Consider the following 27,887-nt stretch of genomic DNA (forward strand, 5'->3'; position numbering starts at 1 on the left):
GCATAGTGGGGGAGAGGAGAACCTAAAGGTCTATATTTTCGAATATTATAAGCAACTATTTGGGACGTCAGTTCGCAGTAATTTCTCTCTTGATGATGATAATAACCAAGATATACCACACCTTTCTAGTGTTAAAAGTGATACCCTCACATCAAATTTCTGTGAGAAAATAGAGGTTTTTTAGGCTATCTCTCAACCAGAACATAACAAACCTCCTGGACTAGACGTGTTCCCAGAGAAGTTTTAGATTTCTGGGATATATCGAAGGATGAGTTGATGACATTATTTGTTCACTTCAATACAATCATAGAGCTTACCTTGTTCAAGTTGAACTTTGGGGTATTTACTCTCCTACCGAAAAGAGAATATTGTACAAATACAAAAATATAGACCATTATGTCTTGTTAATGTGAGATTTAAATTTTTGCCAAGGTCGCAACTGATTACGAGCTTAGCTCATATGGTGGTTAATCCTATACATGCAGCCTTCATGCATGTGAGGTATATTCTGGAAGGAATGGTCGTATTACATGAAACAATCCATGAATTTCATACGAAGAAAATAGATGTTGTTATTTTCAAGATAGACTTTGAGAAGGATTATGATAAAGTTAAGTGACCATTATTGCAGCAAGTGATGTGCATAAAAGGCCGGCTTTGATCCTCGCTCGTGAGAAGGATTATTAATATGTTTGTGAATTGGCTAAATGGAATGGAGAAGATAAATAAAGCTAAAATATGCATTCATCCCTATATTGGTCTATTTGGATATGTAGAAACAACATTGTTTTTTAACAAGATGAGAGATACACAAAATTTACAGGTTATCCCTCTGACTACTCACTGGATTCAACTTTTGTCTTTCCTACTCCCGGCGAATCAGTGGGAGTCTATGGCTTCTAGATGCATCCCGATGCAGATTGTTACTCATGTTATTTACAACCAGGTTCGATGGTGGCATACTAGGTGAAATCGACATGGATAGATACTTAATGGCTATTTTGTTTAAATTGTTGATTCAGCATCAAGCCTACGTGATATGTGATTTGTAATAAACTGAATTTTGGACCATCATAATAAAAAGGTAAAAAGGGTTGCGAGCATCATATGATGTAGATGCCAGGATGCTTATCCCCCATTTCAAAAGAAATGTGACCACGAAAGAAGAAGAAATAAATACTTGTAATAGACTGGATCTTCTCCACTTCTCCTTCTCATAGAGGATGCTACAATATCTAGGAAATCCCCTAGATCCACCATAGAAGTCTTGTTTCTTTCAATTAGAGTACAGACCGTGACTTTACAAGATAGGGTTGTACATACTGGAAAGTAAAATACAAGCTGATAGGGTAGTACATACTAGTACTAGATAGTAAAATACAACAGGTCTAGTCGGTTGTCAATGCTTACTCATTTGTTGGTTAAGCTCGATTGGGACAGGAGATTTGTTTGCCCTCGCAATGACGAAAACGACAATTCGAAACACTTGTCTACTAGTAGGACTAATGTGAACAATGGTTTACATCGAGATGGCTACCACATGACTGCCACGAAGGAGCTTGTAATTTTTTATGGAGACGGGGGGAGTCTCTACTAATTCATTATTATTTTTTTATTTTTGGGTATAGGGCTATTTCTTTAGGTGATAAAATTTATATGGAGATGGTAATAAAATTTAGCTATATGTTACAGCTTTAAATTATTATAATATCATTGAATATAGACAAACCTTTTACACAATATTAAAATAGTAGCTCGCTTGGACTAAGCTTCTAGTTAGTTATGACAGTTAAGTATGCTAATAACTTACTGCCTCCATTCCAATGGTTAAGGCTTATATTTTTTTGGAAAAGTCAAAGCAAGTAAAGTTTGACCAAAATTTTAGAATAATTTATCAATAAATATGATGTTTTGTAGATAGCACATGAAAATATATTTCATTATCTATCTAATAATATTAATTTTGTATTTGACATGTTAATGATTTTTTATAAAAACTTAGTCAAACTTAACATAGTTTGATTTTCTGAAAAAAAAAATAGGCCTTAAGCCTTGGGATGGAGGTAGTAGGAAGTAGGATATGTACAACGTTTAAGAAATTAAGGTAGTGTTTGACACTTTGTATCATGCATGTATATGTTCTATGACACTTAGTATAAATAACATACACGGTAATCTGTTCGTAAGTAGTTTTATTTTAGCCATCATTATTTTAAGTGTAAAATAGTTACCCGACTGAATAGGGTGTTGAATGACGAACTATCACATTCACTTTTGATTCTCTTTCTCACACTGTTTCGAAAAAAGAAGATGACGAATTCTAAGTGTCGTCATTACATGCATAATCGCGCGTGCGCGGGCACGTATTCTAGCGTCTAAATTGTAACCACTGCCCTCCATCAGAAATGGTAACCATTGCCCTCCATCCGCAGACTACCACTCGACGCAACCGTCCAAAGAGTTGCGCAAGACGAATTCGAGTGGAACTCATCTGCCTACCACTGGTAAAGGACGGATGTTGTCTGCATCGGTGAGTTTGTGCTGTTATTTGGCACTAGCCGTTAAATTTTTTAGATTCGATGCGTGTCATCGACACCAAGCGACACTCTTGAATGGTAACGGCAGCGTATGTCAAGTCGCTAGTATATATAATCGCGCGTGTGTAGGCAAGTATTCTAGCACCTAAATGGTAACCACTGCCCTCCATCGGACTACCACTCGACGCAACCGTCCAAAGAGTTGCGCAAGACGAATTCGAGTGGAACTCATCTGCCTACCTAGTAAAGGACGGATGCTGTCTGCATCAGTGAGTTTGTGCTATCATTTGGCCGTTAAAACTTTTAGATTCGATGCGTGTCATCGACACCAAGGGACACTCTTGAATGGTAGCTGCCTAACTTTCGTGACAGATCATAGTCGCAATATCGATCAAAGCAATTTGGATAGGAACTTGTGATCCCGACCGACGGGCACCGTGTTGGACTGTGCTGGCGAACAGGTGGCACAAACACGGCAGTTTACATATTTCTTCCGTCTATAAAAATGATGTCTTATAAAAGACCAGTTCTCGTTGAAGCATTTTCTTGGATTATGGGCTGTTGGAACTCTTATTGGGACTACTCTTGATGTGGATTTATATACCCTCCGTAGCCAGGGGATTGTTCGTATTTTGGTGGCTATGCGGGACGTGGCTGCGCTCTCGAGGGATAATCGTGGCTATTTGGAGGTCATTGCTTTGCTACACCTTAATGGCTACAGGTTTTGGTTCCGAAAAGAGGCGGTGGGTTTCGAACCCGACACTCGTTTTCGGCCTTTTTTCTGGAAAGATGGAGAGGATAATGATGGATCCCACGGTCTTGAGGAGAAGAGGCTTGAGGAGGGGTCAGCGGAGATTGCTCCAGGGGCGGCTAATATGGAGGTGGATAACCATTCTTATGCGCAGCCTACAGGAGCTTCTTCGGCGACAGGCGCTCAGATGGCACTTACTCCTTTTAATCATTCGCCCGTGACTGCTAGAGGAAAGGAGATTGTGGCGAGGGCGCGGTCGGAGACTCCGTATTTGGTTGCTTCATCACCTCGGACGACTCGGTCTCCTTCCCCGTCTCGTGTTCGAGCTTTTATGCAGGGGCGTACCAGGCCATCTTCGTCACCTTCGTCGAGTCTCGCGCCGCCGGCCTCGAGGGCAGCACCATCTCCTCTCCAGTCTTCGGCCTTGAGGGAGGTGGAGGAGGAGCAGTCTTCTTCGACGCCGAGTGGAGGTGGCGGGGCGCGAGGGGTCGCGGACACGCTCGTCTCCGAGCCACGCGTGCCCGCTACCGCCGTGTTGCCCGCGCTTAGGGCGAGGAGCGCCCATGACGCGGTGGCCACGCTGGTGCCACCTGCCGCGGACGTGCCATGTGCCTCCGATGCGCCGCGGGTGGCAGTCTCGCCTCTACGGCCAGAGGAGCTGGCGGAGGCGGGGCGTGCAACGCCGACGTCGTCTGCCGTCGGCATGCAGCGGCCCTCGGGCTCACGCTCGGAGGCAGCGCCGCCTCCACGGGCGGAGGGGTCGGCGGGGATGGGGCGTGGCCTTGATCCTTTGGGATCGGCTGTGGCCCTTGCCCCACCCTCGGTGGACGCGCAGCAGCGCGGTGCAGTGGCTTTCGTCGCCGGGCAGCGGGTCTCGGACGCTCCGCGGGCTGCGGCTCCGTCTCCACAGGCGGTGGGTATGGCGGGGCTGGGGTGTGGCCTGGACCCTTCGGGGTCGGCTGATACCCCGGCGTCTACGCCTTCTTCACCGGCAGCTGGTGGGGTGTCGAGGCCAGGGTCGGTGCGGGGGCTTCATCGCCGATCACCCCTGCATCACCTACCTCTTCACCCACTTCGTCGCTCGCTCCTGCTTCGCCCACTCCTTCACCGCGCTCGAGCTCTTCTTCACCGGTCCCCGTCTCGCAGCTTCCTCCACCTACCGTCCCTCCTCCGGTCGTTCAGCCGACGTTGAGGAGGAGTGGGAGGTATGCGCTTACGGTGGACGGGGCGGGTCCTACAGATGAGGACGCCATGCAGAGAGCTATGCGACGCAAGGCGGAGAAGAATCTGGACATGGCAGGTACGAGACAAGCATCCCAGTCTTTCACTTCTTTTTCAAATACTCGTATTTCTTCTAATTTGATTAGTTTAGGAGTTTCGTTGGGTACTAGGCCTGACGAGGTTTCGGTTTCTGCCAATGTGTTGAGACAGACGGAGCTTGACCGTTTAACGGTTGCTCCGAATGACTCCACTCGGCATGAGACTCCAGTTGATGACGATGATGGAGCGGATGACATCTTAGATGGTCAGCTCCTCTCGTCTATTATTGGTAATCTTACAGAGGTCGATTTGGAACATGCGGAGCTCAGTTCAATCTATGATCTAAAAGCTTCTGCACGTGGTTCTAGATCGTCCGCTGGTAAGAAGTCTCGTAGATATGGCAAAAATACTAAATCTACAAAAGTTTCTCGATGATTGGCATGTTTCGGAATAGCAGAGGTCTTGGAGACTTGGCTAAGCATTCTCATATTGCCGATGGTTGTAGAGATTACGATTTAGATTTTATTGCAATATCGGAGACGGGTAGACGGAAATTCTCACAAAGTTTCCTCGACCGATTATCAGGCGGGATTAACTTTCAGTGGTTTTCTCGTCCGCCTCGTGGTAGGTCTGGGGGCATTTTACTTGGCGTCCGCATAGACACAATGACTGTTCTTGCTAGTTCAAATGGAGAGTATCACATCAAACTCGATATCCAGAACAAAGCAGACGGTTTCATTTGGAGTCTGGTTGCTGTGTATGGTGCTGCCCAAGACGCTTTTAAGGCTGACTTTTTACGTGAGTTGGTAAATCTCGCAAAGGATAATCCGTATCCGATTTTAATCGGAGGGGATTTCAATTTGCTGAGATTTCCTCATGAGAAGAGCAAAGGCCCTTTCGTTGGACATTGGCCTTTCTTGTTTAATGCTGTCATTGATAGCTTAGATTTAAGAGAGGTATTCATGTCCGGTCGACAGTTTACTTGGGCCAACAGCTTGCCTGAGCCCACATACGAGAAACTAGATCGTGTGTTGATGGATACCGAATGGGAGAATCAATATCCTATGGTGTCCGTCCGCGCTCTAGAACGTATTGAAAAATTGTCTGACCATGCTCCTATCCTTCTAACCACGGGGAATCCGCGACCTGTTTGTAAACGGCCGTTCAAATTTGAACTAGGTTGGTTACAACGAGATGGATTTCATGAGATGGTTAAGAGGGTTTGGGAAAGACCAGTCGGGGGCAACAATCCGATTTCGAGATGGAATAACAAAATGCGCGCTATGCGTAAACATCTCGCGGGTTGGGCTGCCCATACGGCTGGTATTCTTAAAAAAGAAAAGCTTCACCTTTCAAAAGTGATCGATGATCTAGAGGCCCTAGCGGAAGTGCGACCGTTATCCACGCAAGAGATTGACCTTAAGAATCAATCCAATGCGCAGATGGCGAGCCTTCTTCGCGAAGAGGAACTCAAATGGTATCAACGATCCAAGGCCCAATTCATTTTGCAAGGGGATTCGAATACACGATATTTTCATGGCTTAGCCAATGGAAGACATCGGAAAAAACGTATTCATTCTCTTATCCAAGATGAAGGGGTCATTGAAGGGCACGAGCAACTCAAATCATACATCACTAATTATTATAAGGATCTGTTTGGACCTCCGGAGGAAAGTTCTTTCTCCCTTAATGAGAGCCGAACGGAAGATATACCTCAAGTTTCTCCAGAAGAAAATGGTCTCTTAACCGCACCTTATTCTGAGGATGAGGTTAAGAAGGCAATTTTCCAGATGGAATGTAATAAAGCACCGGGTCCAGATGGCTTCCCAGCGGAGTTTTACCAAACTTTCTGGGATACTATTAAATTGGATCTTCTAGATTTGTTCAGTGATCTTCACACAGGACAACTAGAACTATTTCGTCTAAATTTTGGTGAAGTAATTTTGTTACCGAAGGTTAATGAGGCGAAAGGATTCAACAATATAGACCTATTTGCCTCTTAAACGTCAGTTTCAAGATTTTCACGAAAGTGGCCACCATTAGACTTAATACGGTTGCGGATCATGTTGTCCAACCTTCTCAGACTGCTTTCATGCAAGGAAGGAACATTCTTGATGGAGTGGCAGTTCTGCATGAGACGGTACATGAGATGCATTCCAAAAAACTTAATGGGGTTATTTTAAAATTAGATTTTGAAAAGGCTTATGATAAGGTCAAATGGTCTTTCCTACAACAGACACTCAGGATGAAAGGTTTTTCTCCTGAGTGGCGTGCTCTTATTCACGATTTTGTGTATGGAGGTAGCGTGGCAATTAGGGTCAATGATGACACCGGCCACTATTTCCAAACACGCAAAGGGTTACGCCAAGGAGATCCGCTATCACCAATGTTATTCAACATTGTAGCAGATATGCTGGCAATACTCATAGAGCGCGCCAAGTCTGATGGTCAGATTGAGGGTGTGATCCCACATTTGGTTGATGGGGGTCTATCTATCCTTCAATACGCCGATGACACAATTCTTTTTATGGATCATGATCTCGAAAAAGCTCGTAATCTCAAATTAATTTTAGCAGCTTTCGAGCAGTTGTCGGGATTGAAAATTAACTTCCATAAAAGTGAATTGTTCTGTTTCGGTGATGCCCAAAACGATATGACTCAATATACAGAGTTGTTTGGTTGCGGGCAAGGCCATTTTCCTATTCGGTATTTGGGTATTCCGATTCACTATCGGAGACTTACACTTGCTGAATGGAAGATTGTGGAAGAAAGATTACGAAACGCCTTAGTAGTTGGAAAGGTAAATTGTTGTCCCTAGGAGGAAGATTGGTACTCATTAACTCGGTACTAACTAATATGGTACTGTATATGTTATCATTCTTTCTTCGCACGAAAGGAATTCTGCATAAACTCGATTATTATCGATCCAGATTCTTTTGGCAAGGGGACAGCGAGAAAAAGAAATATCGATTGGTTAAATGGAGTATAGTGTGTAGTCCTAAAGATCAAGGCGGACTTGGAATTCATGACCTGGAGGTTAAGAATTCTGCTCTGCTAGGTAAATGGCTTTTTAAGCTTCTTACTGAGAATGGGACTTGGCAAACTATTCTTCGGAGAAAGTATATTGGCTCGAAGACGCTCTCCCAAGTGGTTTGAAAACCCGGGGACTCTCACTTCTGGGCTGGTCTCATGGCGACGAAAAATATTTTCTTTCGTCATGGTACTTTTTCTATTAAGAATGGAGCACAGATACGTTCCTGGGAAGATGTTTGGCTGGACAATGCTTCCCTGAGTGAACAATATCCTGCTTTGTATAGTATTGTTCGTCGCAAAGGTGATACCATTGCTACCGTTATGGCTACCTCACCACCGAATGTGTCGTTCAGAAGGGTTTTACTTGGACAAAGGCTAACAGCATGGAATACTCTAGTTCAACGATTGGGTGATATTCATTTATCTCCAGAACCGGATGAATTTAGATGGAATCTTCATGTAGATGGCTCTTTCTCAGTCAAATCTCTATACAATGCAATCCTTCATTCTGATTTACCAGTTGATAATAATAAGAAAATTTGGAAGATGAAGATACCATTAAAAATAAAGATTTTTGGATGGTACCTTCGTCGAGGAGTTATTCTCACTAAAGATAATCTTGTTAAGCGGAATTGGCACGGAAGTTCGCGGTGTGTTTTCTGTCATCATGATGAAACCATCAAACACCTATTCTTCCAGTGCGGTTTTGCGAAATCTATATGGTCGATCATCCAAGTAGCGTCTACCCTGTATCCCCGACTAGTGTGGCAAATGTCTTTAGCAATTGGCTTCACGGTGTTGATTCAAGGTTTAAGTTGCTTCTTAGGGTGGGGGCGCTAGCGATTATCCGGGCGCTATGGCTAAGTAGAAATGACAAGATTTTTAACGATAAAAACTGTTCTTTGTTGCGGGTCATCTACGGATGTACGGGTATTCTCCGTTCATGGTTACCTCTTCAGCGGGTGGAGAATCGAGACCTATTTACGGAGGTCTGTACACGGTTGGAGGCTACGGCGAGGGATACTTTTTCCCTACATGGGTGGCAGCATAGTCTACGGATTGCAGCTCCACCCTCTCCTTAGGCGCTCTACAGTTCATCGTTTCGAGATGTATTTCGCTTTTTTTATGTTTTGTTCGTTCTGGAGACTTGAACAGCTGTGTGCATCCTGGTTATGCAGAGGCTGGATGTAATTGCTTTTCACAAAGTAATAAAGCATCCTTTATCGAAAAAATAAAAGACCAGTTCTAAATCCAAGCTCATACACTCCTGGTTGAATAAAAAGATATAAAATAGAGCAAACAAATTCAAAAAAAATCTTAAATTTGTGTGCCATGAATATGAACAAGTATTCTAATTGCACTACAAAAATTTCCGAGAAAAGACATATGTAGTGGTATGTGCAAAATAAAATAAAATACGGTGTTGTTTGAAACATCTAGATTTGTTGCTTACATCACTCCGATTTATCTTTTTTTACACTGGCCACATACATATGTCTTTTCTCGAAGATTTTTGGCCGGTGTGCAGTAACATTTGTTCATGTTCATTGTACAAAATTTTAAGGATTTTTGAATTTATTTGGTATTTTCTCGAATTTGTTATTCAACCAGCGACACATATGAGTTCGGGTTCAGTAGCGCGCTAGTATATAGTTACATCCAAATCTAAATAAATCTAAGATATTTTTATGGACAAAAGGTAATAGTACTGTTGGGTTACAATCGTACTGGCACATGATGAGAGAAGAAGATGAAAGGCGTGAGACCTCTTGGAACCCGCATCTATACCAAATTCCAAGCAGTACAGCAAGCGAGAGTAGATCTACGCCATAGGAGCGTGACATGAGAGGCGTCTGTCGTCAAGTGCAACATTAGCTCGTAAGAGATAGCGTCGCCATCACCATCGAGTTTTTTTATTTGGAGCCGCCCGCACTTCGTGTCGACCGACCGGGAGTCCAGGACATGGACGCCCGATTGCACGAATTGCTCAGAGCATCTCCAGACGGAGAAGGCCCCAGGACCCTTTTTTTTATCTGAATGTACGAAAACGATCCAGTCACGTCTCCGGCTCCTCGTTTTCGTCAGGATTACTTTTATCCGTTCGGGGAACCCAGACCATTTCCGGAGAGCGCTCGGGGACTCCGGAAGAGAGAAAAGCGCGGGAACCGTCTGGTGGCCCCGACCTATCGGCGACAAAGGCCTGGGTTTCGGGGGAAATTTGTAATTCTACGGCAATACCCTCGTCGAACAAAAGATTTGAACAAACTCAAGTGGTGCAACGTAGATAAATTATATATAAAATTTCGAATAAACATAAAAACTACATATAAAAACTTTAAAACAAACTTAAACTACTTCTTCTTCCTAGATGGTCCCGCCTCATCGTCGTGGCGGCGACGCTTCCGGCTCGTCACCTCCTCGTCGGAGGAAGTTGAGTCCTCATCGTCGTCGAAGGTGGTCGCCGGCTGCGTCTTCGCCTTCGCCTTCGCCCGGCCGCCGCGTCCTCAGCCTCTTCCTCCTCTTCCTCCTCCTCCTCCTCCTCCTCGGCCTGCTCCTCGGCCTCTTCGTCCTCCTCCTCATCGTCATCTCATTCGTCCTCGCTGGCCGACGGCGGGGAATCGTCGCTGCTGGACGATGTAGCTCGATCCCACCAATGGCGCCATCCAGGCGGCTTCCCCTCGCTGTTGTTGTCTGATGGCCAAGAGAGATCGCTCATGGTTGACAGAGGATGGTGAGGAGAGAATAGATGAATGGCGTCAGCCGTCGAAAACCGTATATGTAGGTCTATCGACGAAGAGAGCGGCGGTTGCTATTCCGCAGAGTTCGTGCTCCATTACGGTTCTCGCGTCGAGGCCACTTCGACCATTCCCGACGAGGCATTTGGGCTCCCCAGACCACTTCGCGGACCATTACGGCGGTTCAATGCGTCGAGAGCACTCCGACGGTTGCCCTTCCCGACGAATGCACCGTCACTATGCACGAGGTGGGTGAGCGTCAGAAGGCGACCATGGGCACGCCGCTGGGAAATGGGCCTCCCAGGCCAAAAAAAAATACATCCATCCGGCGCTAAATAGCGCCGGATTTCGGCCTGGGGAGCCCCAATGACTGGGATGCTCTCAAGCATATTTTACTAGTACACAAATGGCTGGTTGAAAATTAAATTACTGTAAAAAATGGATGGATCTAAATGAAACATACTTTATATTTTTTTTAGACTTTGGAAAAAAAGTGTACTAGAGAGGTGATGCTCCACAAATATGCAAAATTGCAAGTTCAAATAAAAACGAATTGTAATGGGGATATCCTGGCATTCAGAGTTTACATATTCATAGGGGTCACTTATAGCAACGACATGAATAAGCCATAGAAAGAAATAATACAAAGCAAACTCCAAGAATCGTGTATCCTGTTGAAACGTTGTCTGCCGCTCAAGTTGAAGATAGCCCGTACAACCACTATCAATCGAGTGCATTCGTAATCTATTTAATCCTGCTGGTAGAAGGTAGAACTGTGTGTTGATACAGTATGTAGCCTTATCGATAACTTGCAAAAATTGAGCACGACTAGCTTTGTTAAAGATAACACATGTACAATTTCGACAATTCAACATTGCCCAAAGTAAACCATAAACTCCCACACCAATCCAAGCTATAATTTTATTTATCGATTACATTTAACCAAGTAGCAATTTTTTTATTGGTTGGGGCTGACATATTCAAAATAAAATAAACCACTCTCCAAATTAGTTTAGCAAATGGGCAACGTATAAACAAATGTTCCACCAACTCCTCTGAGTTACAAATTAAAGCGCATTCTGTACACCTTGTTCATTTTCTTTTTGCCAAATTGGTTTTTGTAAGAACTCTTATGTTTAGGAACCACATGAAAATTCTAAGTTTCAGTGGTACCTTTAGTTTTCACAAGTATTTCTTCAAGAAGCAGGTATGGTCATTCATATAATCAGCATACAAAGACTTCACCGAAAAAATCCCTTACGCCGTTAAGTGCCATGAAAATCTATCTGGTTCATCAGTGAGCTGCACCCCCATCAAACGTTCAACCAAGTTCAGCCACTCTTCCCATTTGTCATCTCTCAATACTCGTCTAAATCTAATATTCAATGGTGTTTGAATCATCACATCAGCCACACTCACATTTTTGTGTTGCATAATACTCCTCCATCCCAAATCTCAAGGCTTATATATTTTGAAAAGTTAAACCAAGTAAAGTTTGATCAAAATTTTAGAAAAAACTATCAGCAAATACAATATTTTGTAGATACCATACGAAAATATATTTCATTATCTATTTGATGATATTAGTTTTGTATTTTGCATGTTAATGATTTTTGGTAAAAGGTTAGTCAAACTTGACATAGTTTGACTTCCTAAAATAATATAAGCCTTAAGATTTGAGACGAAGGTAGTATTATATAATGATGGATACTAAGTAGTTGTAGTATTTGACCAAGCCATGAGTCCTCCTAAAACCGTGTGGTCTGTCCATCACCAATGATAAAAGAAATACGATGGAAGAACTATTCCTTCCCATGCATTATCCCTTTCAAAATGGAGAATTCGTAGGTCTTGCTTGGACTTGGATAGAGATTTTCTTCTAAGATACTTATTATGTAGCAGCTTCTGCCCCATTTCATCAAAACTTAAAAAGCCATGTGTTTAATAAGCATATATTTTTTATATCTAGAATCTCAATACCCAACCCCCCTGATCCTTTGGGCAACAAATACTACATTTCGTTAAACAATAGTTCTTTTTTTTTGATCATTTTGTCAGAAAAAGATATGATCTATAATAATCTAATCTTTTCCTTACCCCTTTTGGTATCTCTAAAAAACACATAGGTAAACTTGTCAGAACTGAATTAATCAGGACAAGACGGTCTCCATATCGGAGTATCTTTCATAGCAAGGATCCTGGCTTCCTTTCAAAGCGGTCATCAACTGGTTTCCATTCTGTATTTAATAGCTTTCTATAATGAACCCAAATACTTAAACTAAAGTGGTCCTACTTCACAACAGAAAATTTTATTATACTCATTTTCAGCATCTCCGGCCTTTCCAAAACAGAAAATCTCACTTTTATAAAAATTAAACTTTTTCCCGGATAGTTTCTCAAAAATGTATAAGATAATTAAGCTTCATATTGACAGCTTTCTCCAAACCAAATTTATTTTGGGAGGTACGAAAAATCAAATGCAAGTCTAAACAATACAAGTACAACATCATTATGCAGACATAATACATTTTTATTTTACCTCAAAAAGAAATACGATCTGAGCTAAAAAAAAAACTGGTATTTGTAGAACATCACCTACCTAACACACATTATTTTCAAGTTTTTTGTGAAATCTTGCAATGAGATTTTCACACAGTTTTCATTTATAAGTTGGTATCACCAGACGCATTGTAATTTTATGGTAACGTCAAAGGGAGTCACAGCTCCATGTGGCAATACTGCAACTATGTAGCGAAGGGCGCAAAACATCATGGATCTGCTGTAATCTGCAGGCGTTTGAAACCCCGAATACATGATGTGGAGCTAGGTGTCAAAAAGTGGGATATGGTATGACAATGAGAATGGATTATTTCCCCTTTATCACCACATCTGCAAATGCATACTCCAATTAGTGCTGACATCCAGATGTCAATGTTTTTTTTTTCATTTTCTAACAAGAAAAGTATGCAAATAGATAGAAGGAGGGAGTACCTTACAAAAATCCGATGGCCCACGCGTAAAACTCCTCTCCTATATGACTAATGAATATTCAGCTTATTTCAGTCTTATCCTCTGCACTACCTTCATCTGTTTATTTCACTCTGTTCCTCGAACCCATGTCTTATGCGTAAGAGCTCCACCTTCCCGCCATGTCCATTGCCCTCCACGCCATTCTGCGCCCCTTCGGCGTTAACCCGGTTAGCTGCTATCTTGGACGGCATGCCCGGTTCTGCTTCCGTGCAAGCTGGACCGAAGCAGTGAACTGGGAGAAGAAGCAGGGGAATAGCAAGAGGACGAGGAAGACGAAGGCGGCGGCGGATGTGATGGGATTGGAGGTTCTTTGTGATGATGGGTTCGGGAGCGTCACCATGAAGGATTACCTGGAGGCGGTGAGGACCATGCCCATAGACGATGGAGGGCCACCTCGGTGGTTCTGCCCCGTGGAGTGCGGGCGGCCGGTGGTTAACAGCGCACCTCTGCTGCTGTTCTTGCCAGGTTCGTCCAAATGTTGTGCCTTCTCACTTCTCAGGGTACAAGTACAACAGTAGTGGTGTCTCAACATTCAGCTAACATGAACAACTCAAGTTCCAGACTAACATCAACTGTGAAAAAAGCTCTCGGACTGGTATGTTAAGGACTAGTATAAATTCTTAAAAATGCATTGATCGATTCACCGAAGGTACATTTGTCTAGGATTTCTTCCCCTGGCAGCCTATAAGGGTTGTTTTTCTAATTATGGGATCTGCAGGAACGGATGGTGTTGGAATGGAGCTCATTTTGCACCACAAATCCTTGGGCATGTGAGTATTATTCGTCGTGCGGCTTTTCTGAGTAATTTGATGTATTGCACTTACATAATCAAGTCTAGAAGACACGTGTATGCCGGGATTCTTTGGTCCATATAGGCAAAAATATTCCTCAAAATGATATACTGGTCAGCTTCTTTCACTCTCTTTTTTTCTCCGCAGGGTATTTGAGGTCCGCTGTTTGCACATACCAGTAAACGATCGTACATCATTTGGAGGTACATATAAATGGCTTAAATTTCAGACAGTATTAACTACTTGCATTAGCTTGCCATTTCCATGTAATTTTTTAGCTTTTACCTGATTATGATAAACAGCTCCAAAATTATAAACAGGCCCTTGGCTCTGTTTTAAAATCAAAGATACACAACCCTGAATAAACTATCTTTTATATTATATGTATTGTATCCATACTCCTATAAAATATAAGATTAGAATTTAACTATCTTAACCGTCCATTTGATCATAATTTAATGATTAATGAATTTAGTTGGAATCTTGCAAACCTAGATTTAATTATTGTCACTAACTCCCAAAATATGCCCTCCAAAGTATTGCAAACCTAGATTTAATTATTGTGACTAACTCCCAAAATACACCTTCCTAACTCTTCCAAAGTCAAAGAAAATCTGCTTTTACTAGGCTACTTGGCAATACATTTTTAGTGAATTCCAGCTTTTACCTAGCAGTTGTGCATTTGTATACTATCTAGTAGACTTTGAACATGGTTTTACCAAGTTTAGCATTTTGTTTATTTTTGTTAGATAGGACTGACATGTTATGTCGATGTGGTGCGACAAAATATGTAAAGATCGTAGGATGTCATCCACAATCATATACAAATTTCTCTTACCCATTCATCCCATTCCTCGTCGTACTCCTGATATTTTAGAATCTCGATCATTACCTCGCACCTTTTCCAACGGACACACATCATAAAATGAGTGTCCAAACCTTCTAATGAGGTAATCCTGACCGATTTTCACTCAACGGGTTAATTGGTGTAACAAATGGGTAACTGGAGATTAAAAAGTAGGATTCACTCTATAATGTTTGTAGTTGTTTGCTCTATATACGCCAAGGATACAACAATGTGGGTGAATTTTTGGCAATATTTTAAATTAAATATTTAAATACTTAAATGACAGTTACACTGAACCGTGATTTTTATCTTATGTTTTCCCGTTTCCATGATTCCAGTTATTTTACGTAAGTCTTGGGCGCACTTATAATATTTGTATGTGATATATGATCATACTGCATTACTTGTTTTTCTTATTCGGGCTAAAAAAATGTAGGTGTGCAAATGGCCTGTTGAATCGACATGTGATGTACAATGCACAATTGTGCACTGCATATGTATGTTAATGGGTGCTAGTATAATCAAAATTGTTACTTAAATCATGAGAATTAATTGAATATGCAATGCACAGTTCTCATTGTGGCACAGATTTAGGCAAAACGTTGCCTAAGACCTATTATATTAAATGAATCTGCAGCAAGTAATTTGGATCAGAGGAAGTACTTTCATATACTTTGGCACTTAAAACATGAGTAACGGGAACCATGTTTGTAAGATTCCCCTTCACTGATGTCGAATTTAAATGTTTACAGAGCTATTACAAATTGTTGACGAATGTATCAAATATGAGCATGCTTTATCACCAAACAGACCAGTATTTGTAGTTGGAGATTCTCTTGGTGGATGCTTGGCTATTTCGGTGGCAGCTCACAATCCAGAAATTGACTTGGTTCTAATAGTAGTAAATCCAGGCAAGTATATATGATACATCCAGTATAATTTGATAGGGTACTTACAATCCCATATAATTCAATCTGCCCTTTCAGGAACGTCATTTGCGGAAACTCTGGTGCAAGCAATATTGCCTCTTTTGGACTTGATGCCAAGCAACCTTTCAGTTATACATCCACACCTTTTGAGATATTTCATTGGTACATTTCTCACAACTTTATAATAAACGCCTTTTCATTTATCTAGATTCTCATGGTCGGGTTGGAGTGTCGATTTCAACTTTAATATTGACTATATGCATTCTCGAAAAAAAATTGACTATATGAAAATGAGATAAAAATTGTTGGCCTCCTTTGAAGATAAAGTTATCTCTCACGTTTGTGACCAAGTCATCAAGGAGTTGAACAGAGACTTGCAATAATTTGGTACATCCACTTTCCTACCTAGTGAACTAGGTGACTTCTCATTCTAATACTCCCTCCGATTCATATTAGTTGACTCTAGTATAGATGTATCTAGATACATTTTAATTCTAGATACATCCATATTAATAGCAAGTAATATGAATTGGAGGAAGTATAGTTAATCCGAGGGACGGAGCTGGCAGGGGAATGGTTGGGGCCATGGCCTCGTGGAGGAAAATTTTGTGAAAGACCCATTAACATTATGCGTATTTGATACCAGAATTAATTTAATGCCCACCTACCCACCCACCCACCCACACACACCAACTCGTAGAATATATATACGTTAATACAAGTTGCACAGTTTTTTATCATGCTCCATCCCTAGTTAATTTCATGGCTCCATCCCTGGTTAATCGTACCATAATACAAGTTGCACAAATTTTTTTATTGTTTGGACCCTAAGTATTTGCAGTATTTTTCCAAGGAAATTCTCAAGACAACCAATGTTTCCAAAAAAAAATGTCGATGATGTGGTAAATATCATAAGGACATGTGGTAAATATCATAAGGACGCGGTTAATTCTCGGTAGACCTAGAACTAACTTAAATTCTCATCTGTAATTCATGCGCAACTACAAAATAAGATGTGCAATGGCACCCATTGTGTAATTCTCATGTGTATAAATCACGATGCAAATCTAGCTATCCTAGAGTTGACCTATAGCAAACTTAATACTCTGTGGACATAGAGCTAGTAAAAAGAATATCATAAATGGGTAATCCTCAAGAACCGTGTGTGCACTTCATGGTGGGTTTCTCATATGAATTATTGTGGTACTTCATTACACATGACGGTTCTAACCGAGTGAGTATGATTTAGGCTATTCTACATGAGAAAGGAACTTGTTCTTTTTTTTGAAAGAAGCATTAATGCCAATTTCATTGATAGGGAGGAATAAAAATGAAAAAAAGAATAGACAAAGAGAATATAAAGCAAAAAAAAAAATTGCATGACATTCACAGAGGAAGAAAACCAACCATTCAACGTCGAGGCGCTATGAGATTGTCCGTCTAACGGTGCCCCAGAAAAATAGGAAGGCGTGTCAAACATGAAAGAATTTCTAAGATGGTCCATAAACTCGCTAACCCAGCTTCTGAATGGGGCATATGGATCTTTCTCAAACTTGGTTGAGCATATAGACAAATGAGCACACCTTGTCAAGAACTACCACCTTCAACTACCATCTCAAACCCCTTCTATGGATCTCATGCCAGTCAACCGCATTTCAACAAAGATATCAAGTGACCAAGAAGTTTGAAGTGGCTCCAAGACGGTGCCTCATAGGAGGTGATGACATCAAAGACGTGGTCATCGTGTGATCTAGAAACAGATATGTGGCTTTCGCCCGGAGATCGTTTAGGGTAGACGAGGTGCAGAAGTTGCACAATGATGTGGCCTAGGCAATTGCAACCTAAACGATAGATATATGTCTAACCGACCTCAGCAGTTGCGTCAAATCCGGGGCCGCTACCCGACATGCAAGCAAGAACTAACCCTAGAGCTGCATCTACCAAAATAGACAGACCCTGCCACCCATGTGGCACCAGATCGTCACCACCAACCCTACCTCATAGGGTCGCCAATGCATAGCAATCTGGGTCCGCCGCCCCAAAATGCAAGAACAACCTCGAGATTGCTGACTCGATTCCCACAAAGCCCATCGACGAGACAAACTGGTTTGGCAACAAACCTCCGGCATGCAGACGAATGACTGTGATTCTAAGGCCATGGCCTCAAGGAAGGAAGACGAAGACGCCACTGCCACCGGCTCCCTCCAAGAAAAAAATCTAGGTTTTCACCCAGAGATCGCATTAGTTTGGGATGAAGTGGGAGTTAGTGCTCTATGGCGATACCACCGACAAGGAAAACGGCGTTCGAGGACATGCTGACATCGGCAAAGGTAGGCTATTGCCTAGAATAGACAAACCATCATAACCACCGGATTGAACATCAAGTCTGCATGTTAAGCAACTTGACACTGTCTCTATTCACCTTCCCATATGTTTACAAAAGGCTCGAAACTCAAAAAGCCCATTAGTGCTTCGATAGCTCAGCTTGTTTAAGCTTTCCTACTATTATTAGCAAAACAAAGTTAAGTTTTGTTTTCAGCTCCTTATGTTTAACAAGCTTAGCAAGCGAGCTAGGGAGACTTGCGAGTTGCTCGTTAAGCTCATTAATTGGTAGCATACCTGTCAGTCTAACCCATTTAGTCAGATCTTAGCTCATTAGATCATCTCTATCAATTTAATGTCACTGGTCCTTCTAAATTTTCCGTCTTACTCATATTGTGAGGTTTGTATTTCGATAATAGAAATATATTAATATCGGGAAGATACAAATTGCATCCAACATCTACAACAACGCAGTGCTCTAATGGCAATACAGTTGAACATGGCCAAAAAAGGAAACAAAAATTATATAAAAAAGTCCCGCTATAGTGATCAATGTCTTGTAACATTAGCCCAAACACCACCAAAAGACATCACTAGAAATTCATATTCTCTAAGAGCTACTCTTCCAAGAAGGGAACAATGCACAAATGTCATCAACGCCCTATCATAGATCGTAGGTTTTCACCCTGGAGAAAGTTCGCGTTCCCAAAACAATGCCTTGAACAAGGCTATTGCTAGGCACAACCAATTAAGGCCAGACCTTAGGTTTTCACCCTAAACTTATTTTTGACTCTGAACTTCTCATGTGTTGTCGCCCCACTTGGCAATAGCGATGCTCCAAGTCACGAATCACCAAGCCAAATCTTCATCGCCAACAGGACTTGAACCACCACTAGTAGTCCTAAGATTTCAGCTTCCATGTCATTCTCCGCCACTGACTTCACTATGAAACTAAAGACAAGTCCCACTATGACAACAGACAGCTTCACATCACTCCGTCTGAAATCAAACAGTAAGAAAAAACACGATTGCGCGTGACCGAATCCCATCCGATCCAGCAATCTCCAGGCATGAGTCGCCCAGTGGAGTTCGTCGGTGGAGCCTTCCGAAATTCAACATTCCGGCCAGAAGAAACATCAAGCGGATCTTCGTCTTGGCGCGAGAGGAACCCTAGGACCGTCGCCTTTATTCACGCTGAGCTCCCACACATCCGACCATCACCGCCCGCCTGACCCAATGGGAAAACTGCACATCAATGGCGACCCTGGCCGCCACGTCCGCACGGCGACGAATGGAATTGTGGCGACCACATCGGGTAGTGACGGTCATGACTAGGGAAGGGGTGTAGCAGCCGCATCGACCTAGGGGCCCGGACTGCAACTAGCCACTGCTCGCGCCGTCGTGTACTGCCGGACCAGACCGCCGCTCTACCACCTCCTCTACCCTAGCAGCCCCACCCACTTCCCGCCCCGAAGCGCCGCCCATAAAGCACCCTCCCTGCCCTCAACCTTTGGCGGGACGGGCGCCATTACCATCGCCAGCAGCGGCCAAGGGATATCAGATCGAGGGTGGCTAGGGAGATCGGATTGGGGTCCACCGGAACCTCTCGAGCGGGAGCGACCTGGGAGGGAGGTCAGATCGGGGCTCAGCAAATAGATAGAGGTCGCCATTGCACTAGTTAAAGGGGTATATTCATTGAAAAATCCCTTGGAGATGGTTTTTTCACATTTTAACGAGCTTCAAAGCGCAAACACTTTGATAAACTTGCCAATCTTAAGATTTACTCCCTCCGTTTACTAATATAAGATGTTTTAGGTTTAAGTAGATTCATCCATTTTGTTATGTATCTAGTCTATTTTAGTGTTTAGATTCACTCACTATAGCGTGTATCTAGTTCACTTTAAAGGGACAGGGTGTTTCTGCACCCGGGTGCATATGCACCCTTTATTTGAAATGCATATTAAACATATTTCCAAATGTTAAAAAAATAAAAACAAAAATGCCTCGTGTATACCTTGACATGTTACATGTTCACAAAGTTGTTTCAGCAAAAACCGATATGTTTTGTGCCCTGTATAAAAAGACAAAATTTTGGTGTTAAAATAGTCTATTTCTCGAGGCATTATTTGTCTTTTTTACACATGGTACAAAAATTGTTGGTTTTACGTGAAACTTTATGTGTACACATAAAACATGTCCCTCTACATGCTAAAAAATTTTCATAAATTTTTTTACTTTTTGAAATATGTTTTATACATATCAGGTGCATATGCACCCATGATCAGTTTTGGTTTTCCGACTTTAAAGTGTCTAAAACTTCTTAAAACATCGTATATTTGTGAACGGGGCAGTAGATCCTTAAGCACAATGAGCTTAACAAAGCGCAACTTAACAAGGCGAGTATTTAAAGATGCGAGCTGCTCCTTAGTAGCACCCCGCCACGGACAGCAGCATCATGTCACCTCACGCCGTCATGCACTCAGTAAGTTCGGGGTATTGTAAACCCCCTCCGGGATCTAAAGAACGTCTCTTAATTCTGCCCATAGTCGTCACTTTGAGAAATAAGCTCCTTCTTGAAATGATGTTTGTTCCGTGAAACAGGTGAACCCCTTAAGATGTCAATGGCGAGCATTCAGAACGATCTGTCTCTTCAGGAGTCTCTGCAAAAGTTTTTAGACGGGTTTAATTCTATGCAAACTTTAACTTATGTAAGTTATCACACCCTTCTCCATTTTATATCAATCCTTCGGTTTTGCACAAAAATGGGTTCAAGATTGCCGTATTTGTTTACAGAGTAATATTTAGCTTGTAGGAGCATTCTTCATCAGTGATAACAAAAATTCAACAAAGTATTCTAAACTATGAAGTGCAAGTGCATGGTCTGCAATAGATTGCCCTAGGATAGATACAGCAAAATTAGATTATCTTTATTTTGTGATAACCCACGAACAAGACATCATAACTGTTACTTTTCAGGGAACTGGAGATATAATACGTATGGATAATATTGTGTGGAAGCTCAAGCTTCTTAAGTCAGGTGCAGCCTATGCCAACTCTCGTCTTCATGCGGTACAAGCGGAAGTTCTACTTCTTGCCAGGTGCCTTTTTGTATAAGAGTATCACACATTTATTGACTCCTAGTCCCCACTGAGTCGCAACCTTTACCGTTTTGATCTCACACTGTAATACATTTGGATTTAGTGGCAATGAGAATCTGTCGCCAACAGGAGAAGCAGACCGACTGCTTAAGACACTGAATAATTGCAAAGCTAGATACTTTAGAAACCGAGGTCATACATTACTCATGGTATGTAACATCATACTCACGGTACATGTTTCTCAATGGATTCAATGTTTTCACTTGATAGGTTGATATTTAATTCCTAATTTTCATGCAAAACAACGTATAACAACTTAAACTTTAGGAATAATTTGAACAATAATCCTTACAATTCAATGTCCTTACCCAGGAGCATGACTTCAATCTTCTAACTGTCATAAAAGGGGTCAACATGTACCGCCGTGGCAGAAAACGGGATGCCGTGACCGATTTCCTTCCTCCTACACTTAGTGAGTTCAAGAAAACATTTGGTGAAGATTTCAAGTAAGTATGCAGTTTCTCAAAGATAAACTCTACCATCACATGGTATTTGTCAAGGATGATGGGACTGATCAACTGAAACTCTTATTCAGACAGTTCAATCAGTTACTAAGCCCAGTCATGCTGTCTACTCTAGAAACTGGAAAAATTGTCCGTGGCCTCGCCGGTGTTCCTGACAAAGGTCCTGTCTTGTTTGTGGGTTATCACCAACTCATGGCGATGGAGTTGAGCACATTGCTCGAGGGGCTCTTCCGAGAGAAGAAACCAGTCCGAGCATTGGCCCACGAGGTGTTTTTTAAAGGCAACTTTGGAACTTTGCGCGAGGAGCTGTCTCTGTTTGATGCACTCTGTATGTATGGCGCAGTACCAGTCAATCCTACAAATATGTACAAGTTATTTCAGAGAAATGAATTTGTTCTCCTCTATCCAGGCGGTGTTCGAGAAGCTCTGCACCGGAAGGTGAACTAAGAATTTTTCTGTACTTGTGAACACGAATTTCGTGTTTACTCCCACTGTGCATATGAATTGTCTTCCGGATGCACTTACTATGTTCGAACTGGGCAGGGTGAAAGCTACCAGTGCTTTTGGCCAAATAAACCAGAGTTTGTGAGAATGGCAGCCCGGTTTGGAGTTACTATCGTACCATTTGGGTGTGTCGGAGAAGATGACTTTTTTGAGGTATCATTCTGTGCCTTTATACATTGATGAATCAACTCAAGCAACACGGTATTGCTACTCTTAATGTGTTATTTTCATAACTAGCACACGGGCCCTCGCAAATGCGAGGGCATCAACTATAAAGATTTCTTTAGTGTGTCAAAATTAATTAGAAATCTTAATATGTTTCCAAATTCTATAGAAATACAAATAAATTATTTATATATGCGAAATGTATATCACATGGGCAGAAGACATCTTTGATCATCTCTAGTTTATGGGTGAGAGAATATAGTGTATCACCAAAACAATGCATTAATGAACATATATGTGAAGTTCGTGTATGACCTTAAATGGGTCGATAGAACTCAGAAAAGTTTAGACTATGAGCTAGCCAGTAGGTTTTATATGTGACATTGAGTAAGTATTCAAGGCTAGATAACAAAAATATTTTTCTTAATATAAGGTAAAATTAAGCGATTTTATCTTCGTTAATATATAGGTCGACGAAAGATTATGAATTTTAATCTACATTTATATGATATTTTTCTACATCTTGTTTCCTTTATTTGTTGTAAAAATATGTGACCCTCTCATGTTGTGAAATACATAACCTTTTAGACATGGATAATCTGCAATATATTGTTGAAGTGTATAAGTAGATTGCCTAGCCCTTTCCATCAGTTCGGACTTTTGGTTCAAGTGGCTAGTACATGAGCTTAACATGGTATCAGAGTCCGGGGTCTCGAGTTCGAGTTCTGGCTTTCACAATTTATTCTAGAATCATCTCCTCGCAGCCGCTACCGCCGCCCGCCCTAGCCTTGTGCTGCCGCGCCCGGCCGCAGCCGCTGCCTCTTTGCCTCTGACTCTACACGTGTTGACTTGTCTTCTCGTCTTCCCGTCACACGTGAGAGGGGGTGTTGAAGTGTATAAGTAGATTGTCTAGCCCTTTCCATCAGTTCGGACTTTTGGTTCAATTGGCTAGTGCATGAAGCTTAACATATACAACTTTGGCCATTATACATATTATTAAACAAATTTTGTAATACCTTTTATCACTAATTTTAGTTTCTATTGTCATGTTTTAGTAATATATTTACTTATCAATAACAATAGCATACCGTTTAGATGTAATATTACGCTTAACTTTTCTAAATCTGCTAAGTTAAACCTATTCTTCAACCATTCATTTTGCGTGCTTGCTTCCTTATATTTGTCGATGAAACATGACTACACTATCATGGACGACTTGGCATCTTAATATGTCTCTATTTTTTTACATGATTGTAAATTCTGAGAGCATCTCCAGCCGCGTCCCCGAAAGCGTCCCCCAAAGGGATTTGGGGTGCGCCGGACAAAAATGCGTTCCAGCCGCGTCCCCCAAAGCCCATTTTTGTCCGGCGCGGCCCGATACGGTGTCCGGCGCCCCGAGCTCGTCCCCGTCCCACAGGGGACGCACCGGGGACGCCGGACACAACGAAAAGCAAGACGAACCGACACGGGGCCGACTAGTCAGCGGCTCAGTGAAAAATCGTCTCACATTCCCGCCAAATCCCGCCCCTCCCGCCATATCGCGCCTATCCCGCCGCGCATTTCTGGCCTCCCAACACATATCCCGCCGCCGATTTGTTTCTCCCTCCCGCCGTCCACCCGCCGCCGCTACCCTCTCCCGCCGCCCACCCACCGCCGCTACCTTCTCCCCATTCCATGGCGCCGCCGATAGCCCCCAAAAAGATGGCCAAGAAAGCGGCCAAGAAGCCGCTGGGCAATTCGACGACATCGAAGCCAAAATGGCGGCGGCCGACGCGGTGGCCCAGGAAGCGGCAGCGGCAGCAACTGCGGCGCAAGAGCCGGCTGCAGCGTCTTCGACTGCTACACCATCGTCGGCCTACGCGACGGCGGCGGAGGAGACAGAGTATGCACAACACCAGGCAGATCACGACGAGGTCGTCGTGATCGACGGGCCTGCGTCGACTCAGGATACGTCGCCTTTGATCAACTCCTTCTTCTAATTTAGCATGCACTATGGTCTGTAATATGATCGCGCGCCTAGTACTTTGATCGCCGCTACTCTGATCGCGACGATTCGGCGGGAACGATCTCTTTTGAATGCAAAATTTGAATTCTTGATTGGGGGCGGCGTTTGGGGGACGCGACTGGGGAGTGACATCCCCCAAAGGCGGCACGAACAAAACACGTCCCCCAAACGCTCAATCCGGCGCGGTTTGGGGGACGGTTTGGGGGACGCGACTGGAGATGCTCTGATGGCTTAGGCAACAGGAGGGTGTCTCTAGCATCATTGCGCGTTCGATTAAAGACTTAGGTCTCACATGCATTTCCAAAACATGCAAGGTTAATTTAACATCTACAAAAATGGTTTTAAAATTTTGTATTCGTAGTTTCTGGAAAAAAAAGGTTTTGTATTATACAGTGATATTTAATTGAGGGAATGTATTCCATGATATATTTATGTTTGTAACTACAAATTTGTCGAACTTTACAGCATCTCATATTTTTTCCCGTGAGACTACCATCATGTCGTACATAAATACTCATATGTCATGGCAGACATGCATATAAGCTAAAATCAGATCGTACATATGGGTTTGGAATTTTTTCCATCGCCCGTCAATTTTAGTGGTGGCTTAAGTATGTACCAATAAGTTTTAGGGAGTGGTGTTTTGGAACATGGGAGCATATGCTCCCTCTATTTTGAAATTCATCTTACACACATTTTGAATTTCAAAAAAATTGAAATGAAAAATTCACACGTACATCTTCACGTGCTACGCGCTCACAAAGTTGTTTCATAAAAAATGAACTTGTCATGTGACGTGTGCAAAAAAGACAAAACTCAGTGCTGAAAATAATGCTTTTTACAAGATAAATTTTCTCTTTTTTACATAGTCCATAAAAAAGATTGATTTTTTCGTGAAACTTGGCGAATGCACATATATTATGGAGATGTACATGTAGAATTTTTTGTCAAAATTTTTTGACAACTCGAAATATAATTTTTTTGGTATAGGGAGCATACGTACCCGAGAGACGAATTGAATTTCCGTAAGTTTTAGACTTTTCTTAATGACCGATCAGTCATAGAGTTTGGTTCTTGCACTCCTACCCAATACGTTAGTTTTTTTTATTTATAAGATGGACATGTGCGTGTTAGAAATTGGCAAGTTAGAGGACTCAGTGACATGTTGAAATCATGTTGTACTAATCTCCTAATTAAATCATGACCTTGAAAACAGATCAAGTGGCTAATATAATTTGTTTCATGTGTAAGCAATCCAACTTTTTTTATTTGCCAAACTGATCGTATCCTACCAGCTTTACACCTTACCACCACCACGAGTTCAAGCCTGGCATTTCATTGACACAATTACGATACAACATCCAACATGGTAGATAGCTTACATATATAAGCGGTTAGTACTTATACGATTCCAGGGAAGTACATAAGAGTCCCACCTCTGCACGTTATATATCCTCGCTACAAGTAATTTGGCATGTTAAATATGTGAACTGACTAATCTGGCATGTTACATATGTTACGTGATTAATAATATTTCATTAAATCCTAACCGTAACTTTTAGATCTAACTGTCACAGTAATTTAGACGATGTGGATTAACGTAGTGCCACTATTATATATCCTCATTTTGCTTCTAGTATATAATAGATAGATTTGTAGTCCGAACAATACCCCACGTACCAATGACCACTACCACACGTTTAACTTTTATAGGCAAAACATACATTGCATTGCATCTATATCTCCTTTTTTAAGAGAGAGAGAGGATATTTGTTAGTTAATTATTTGATCCTTCTGCAGGTTGTTGTGGACTACAATGATCAGAAGAACATCCCCTGTCTCAGAGACTGGATAACATCATTCAATGAAGATCTTCCAACTTTAAGGTCAGTCTTCTGTCATTCCGACTAGTTTTCCTTAAAGCTTGAGAGAGGATTTTCAGAGCAGCTGCTCAGCGCACACCCTTATCTACACTGTTGATACTGTATCAAGATTCGTGCTAGCTCCTTTTCTCCCTTTCAAAGAACTTCTCATTTTTGTATCTCTCACACCACACAATCTTTGAGCTTGACATTTTTCAGATCACTTAAACATAACAACTACGTAGGAAAAATATTTCGAATTTTGAACTTGACATTTATTCCCCATTCTATTCATTATTTTTGAGTGACTTGCAGAAAAACCAAATCGAAATATTGTATAGCTAGCTTGAAAGATATAAAAAAGAAAAAGTCACAAAATGTGTTCTTTTCAACTTTTCCTTTCCTTAAAAAGTAGGCACAACTTTATTTCAGAGATACTGTCATTGGAGAGAACGGGAATCAGGACGTGCATCTGCCTGTCCTTCTCCCTAAAGTACCAGGGCGGTTGTACTTCCTCTTCGGCAAGCCAATCGTGACGAAAGGAATGGACAATCTCCTGAGTGACAGCAAACAAGCAAACGATTTGTATTTACACACAAAACTGGAAGTGGAGAACTTAATTTCTTATCTCAAGAGGAAGAGAGAAGAAGACCCCTACCGGAGTATAACTCCACGCATATTGTACCAGGCAATTTGGGGTGCTTCTGCTCAAGTGCCTACTTTCGAACCGTGAAAATTGGATATGGATGTACTTGTGCGGTAGAGTGGTTCCTCTGCTTGGAAAATACCGTATTGTTCTATTTCCAGATTATTGTATTAGTCAAATGTCATGGAATAATGATATGATGCAATATTTATTCAGAATAAGTAGTAGCAGTGTCAAGTTTCATGCATTAGCCAACCCATCAAAAGTCTGAAATGATAAAAAGAGCTGTGCAATCCACATGTATTGTAACACACAAATATAATTGCTTAGTAGGGACGTTACATTTTCATAATATGTGGCATTGTTTCGGCACGCCACCAGAATGATGCCACCACTACTAGTATTGTGGCGTTGGTCTGTCACGCCACCAGTTCAGGCAATACTAGCGGCATGGCTCGACCGTGCCACCGGTATAGGAACCAGTAGTGGCATACTGGCTCCATGCCCCACTATTCACGGACACAGTAGTGGCGTTCCGCCAATTCTATATGCCACTAACGAATTTTCCGGCAATTTTCTGATTTGATTCAGCTTGTTTGGCAACAATTCTTGCTATACTTTCCAAAAAAAAATATACAAGTTAGAATTGTTTCAGACATTTGGCCAAACTTATATTATTTACAAATGTTTCAACACCGAGACAGGCATCCTATATAGAATTAACTAATTATTCACCTTATCGAACAAATGACATGCATAAGAAACTTATTGACTCACAATAACTAGACCACTCTATATGATGTCAAACACAAATATCATGTGCGGGCTGGGCCGACTGGTGGTCTTGA

General features: G+C 42.0%; 1 protein-coding gene across 4 annotated transcripts; it reads left to right on the forward strand.

The window, feature by feature from the left end:
- Positions 1-13,389: 13,389 nt before the first annotated feature.
- On the forward strand, positions 13,390-27,286 carry LOC124693313 (phytyl ester synthase 1, chloroplastic-like). Of its 4 annotated transcripts, XM_047226785.1 has the most exons (14): positions 13,390-13,811; positions 14,065-14,116; positions 14,285-14,340; positions 15,737-15,895; positions 15,971-16,075; positions 20,837-20,943; positions 21,212-21,333; positions 21,437-21,542; positions 21,706-21,839; positions 21,929-22,185; positions 22,267-22,295; positions 22,401-22,514; positions 26,332-26,417; positions 26,826-27,286. In XM_047226785.1, exons 1-14 carry the CDS (start codon positions 13,466-13,468, stop codon positions 27,124-27,126), a joined length of 1,974 nt encoding a protein of 657 aa, XP_047082741.1. In that variant the 5' UTR covers positions 13,390-13,465; the 3' UTR covers positions 27,127-27,286. The 4 variants fall into 4 exon arrangements, with proteins under 4 accessions (XP_047082741.1, XP_047082740.1, XP_047082742.1 ...); XM_047226784.1 differs by having other exon boundaries at positions 21,929-22,295; XM_047226787.1 differs by having other exon boundaries at positions 13,616-13,811; positions 14,010-14,116; positions 21,929-22,295.
- Positions 27,287-27,887: the final 601 nt, after the last annotated feature.

This window comes from Lolium rigidum, chromosome 2, assembly GCF_022539505.1.
Source record: "Lolium rigidum isolate FL_2022 chromosome 2, APGP_CSIRO_Lrig_0.1, whole genome shotgun sequence".
In the NCBI taxonomy this organism is placed as follows: Eukaryota; Viridiplantae; Streptophyta; class Magnoliopsida; order Poales; family Poaceae; genus Lolium; species Lolium rigidum.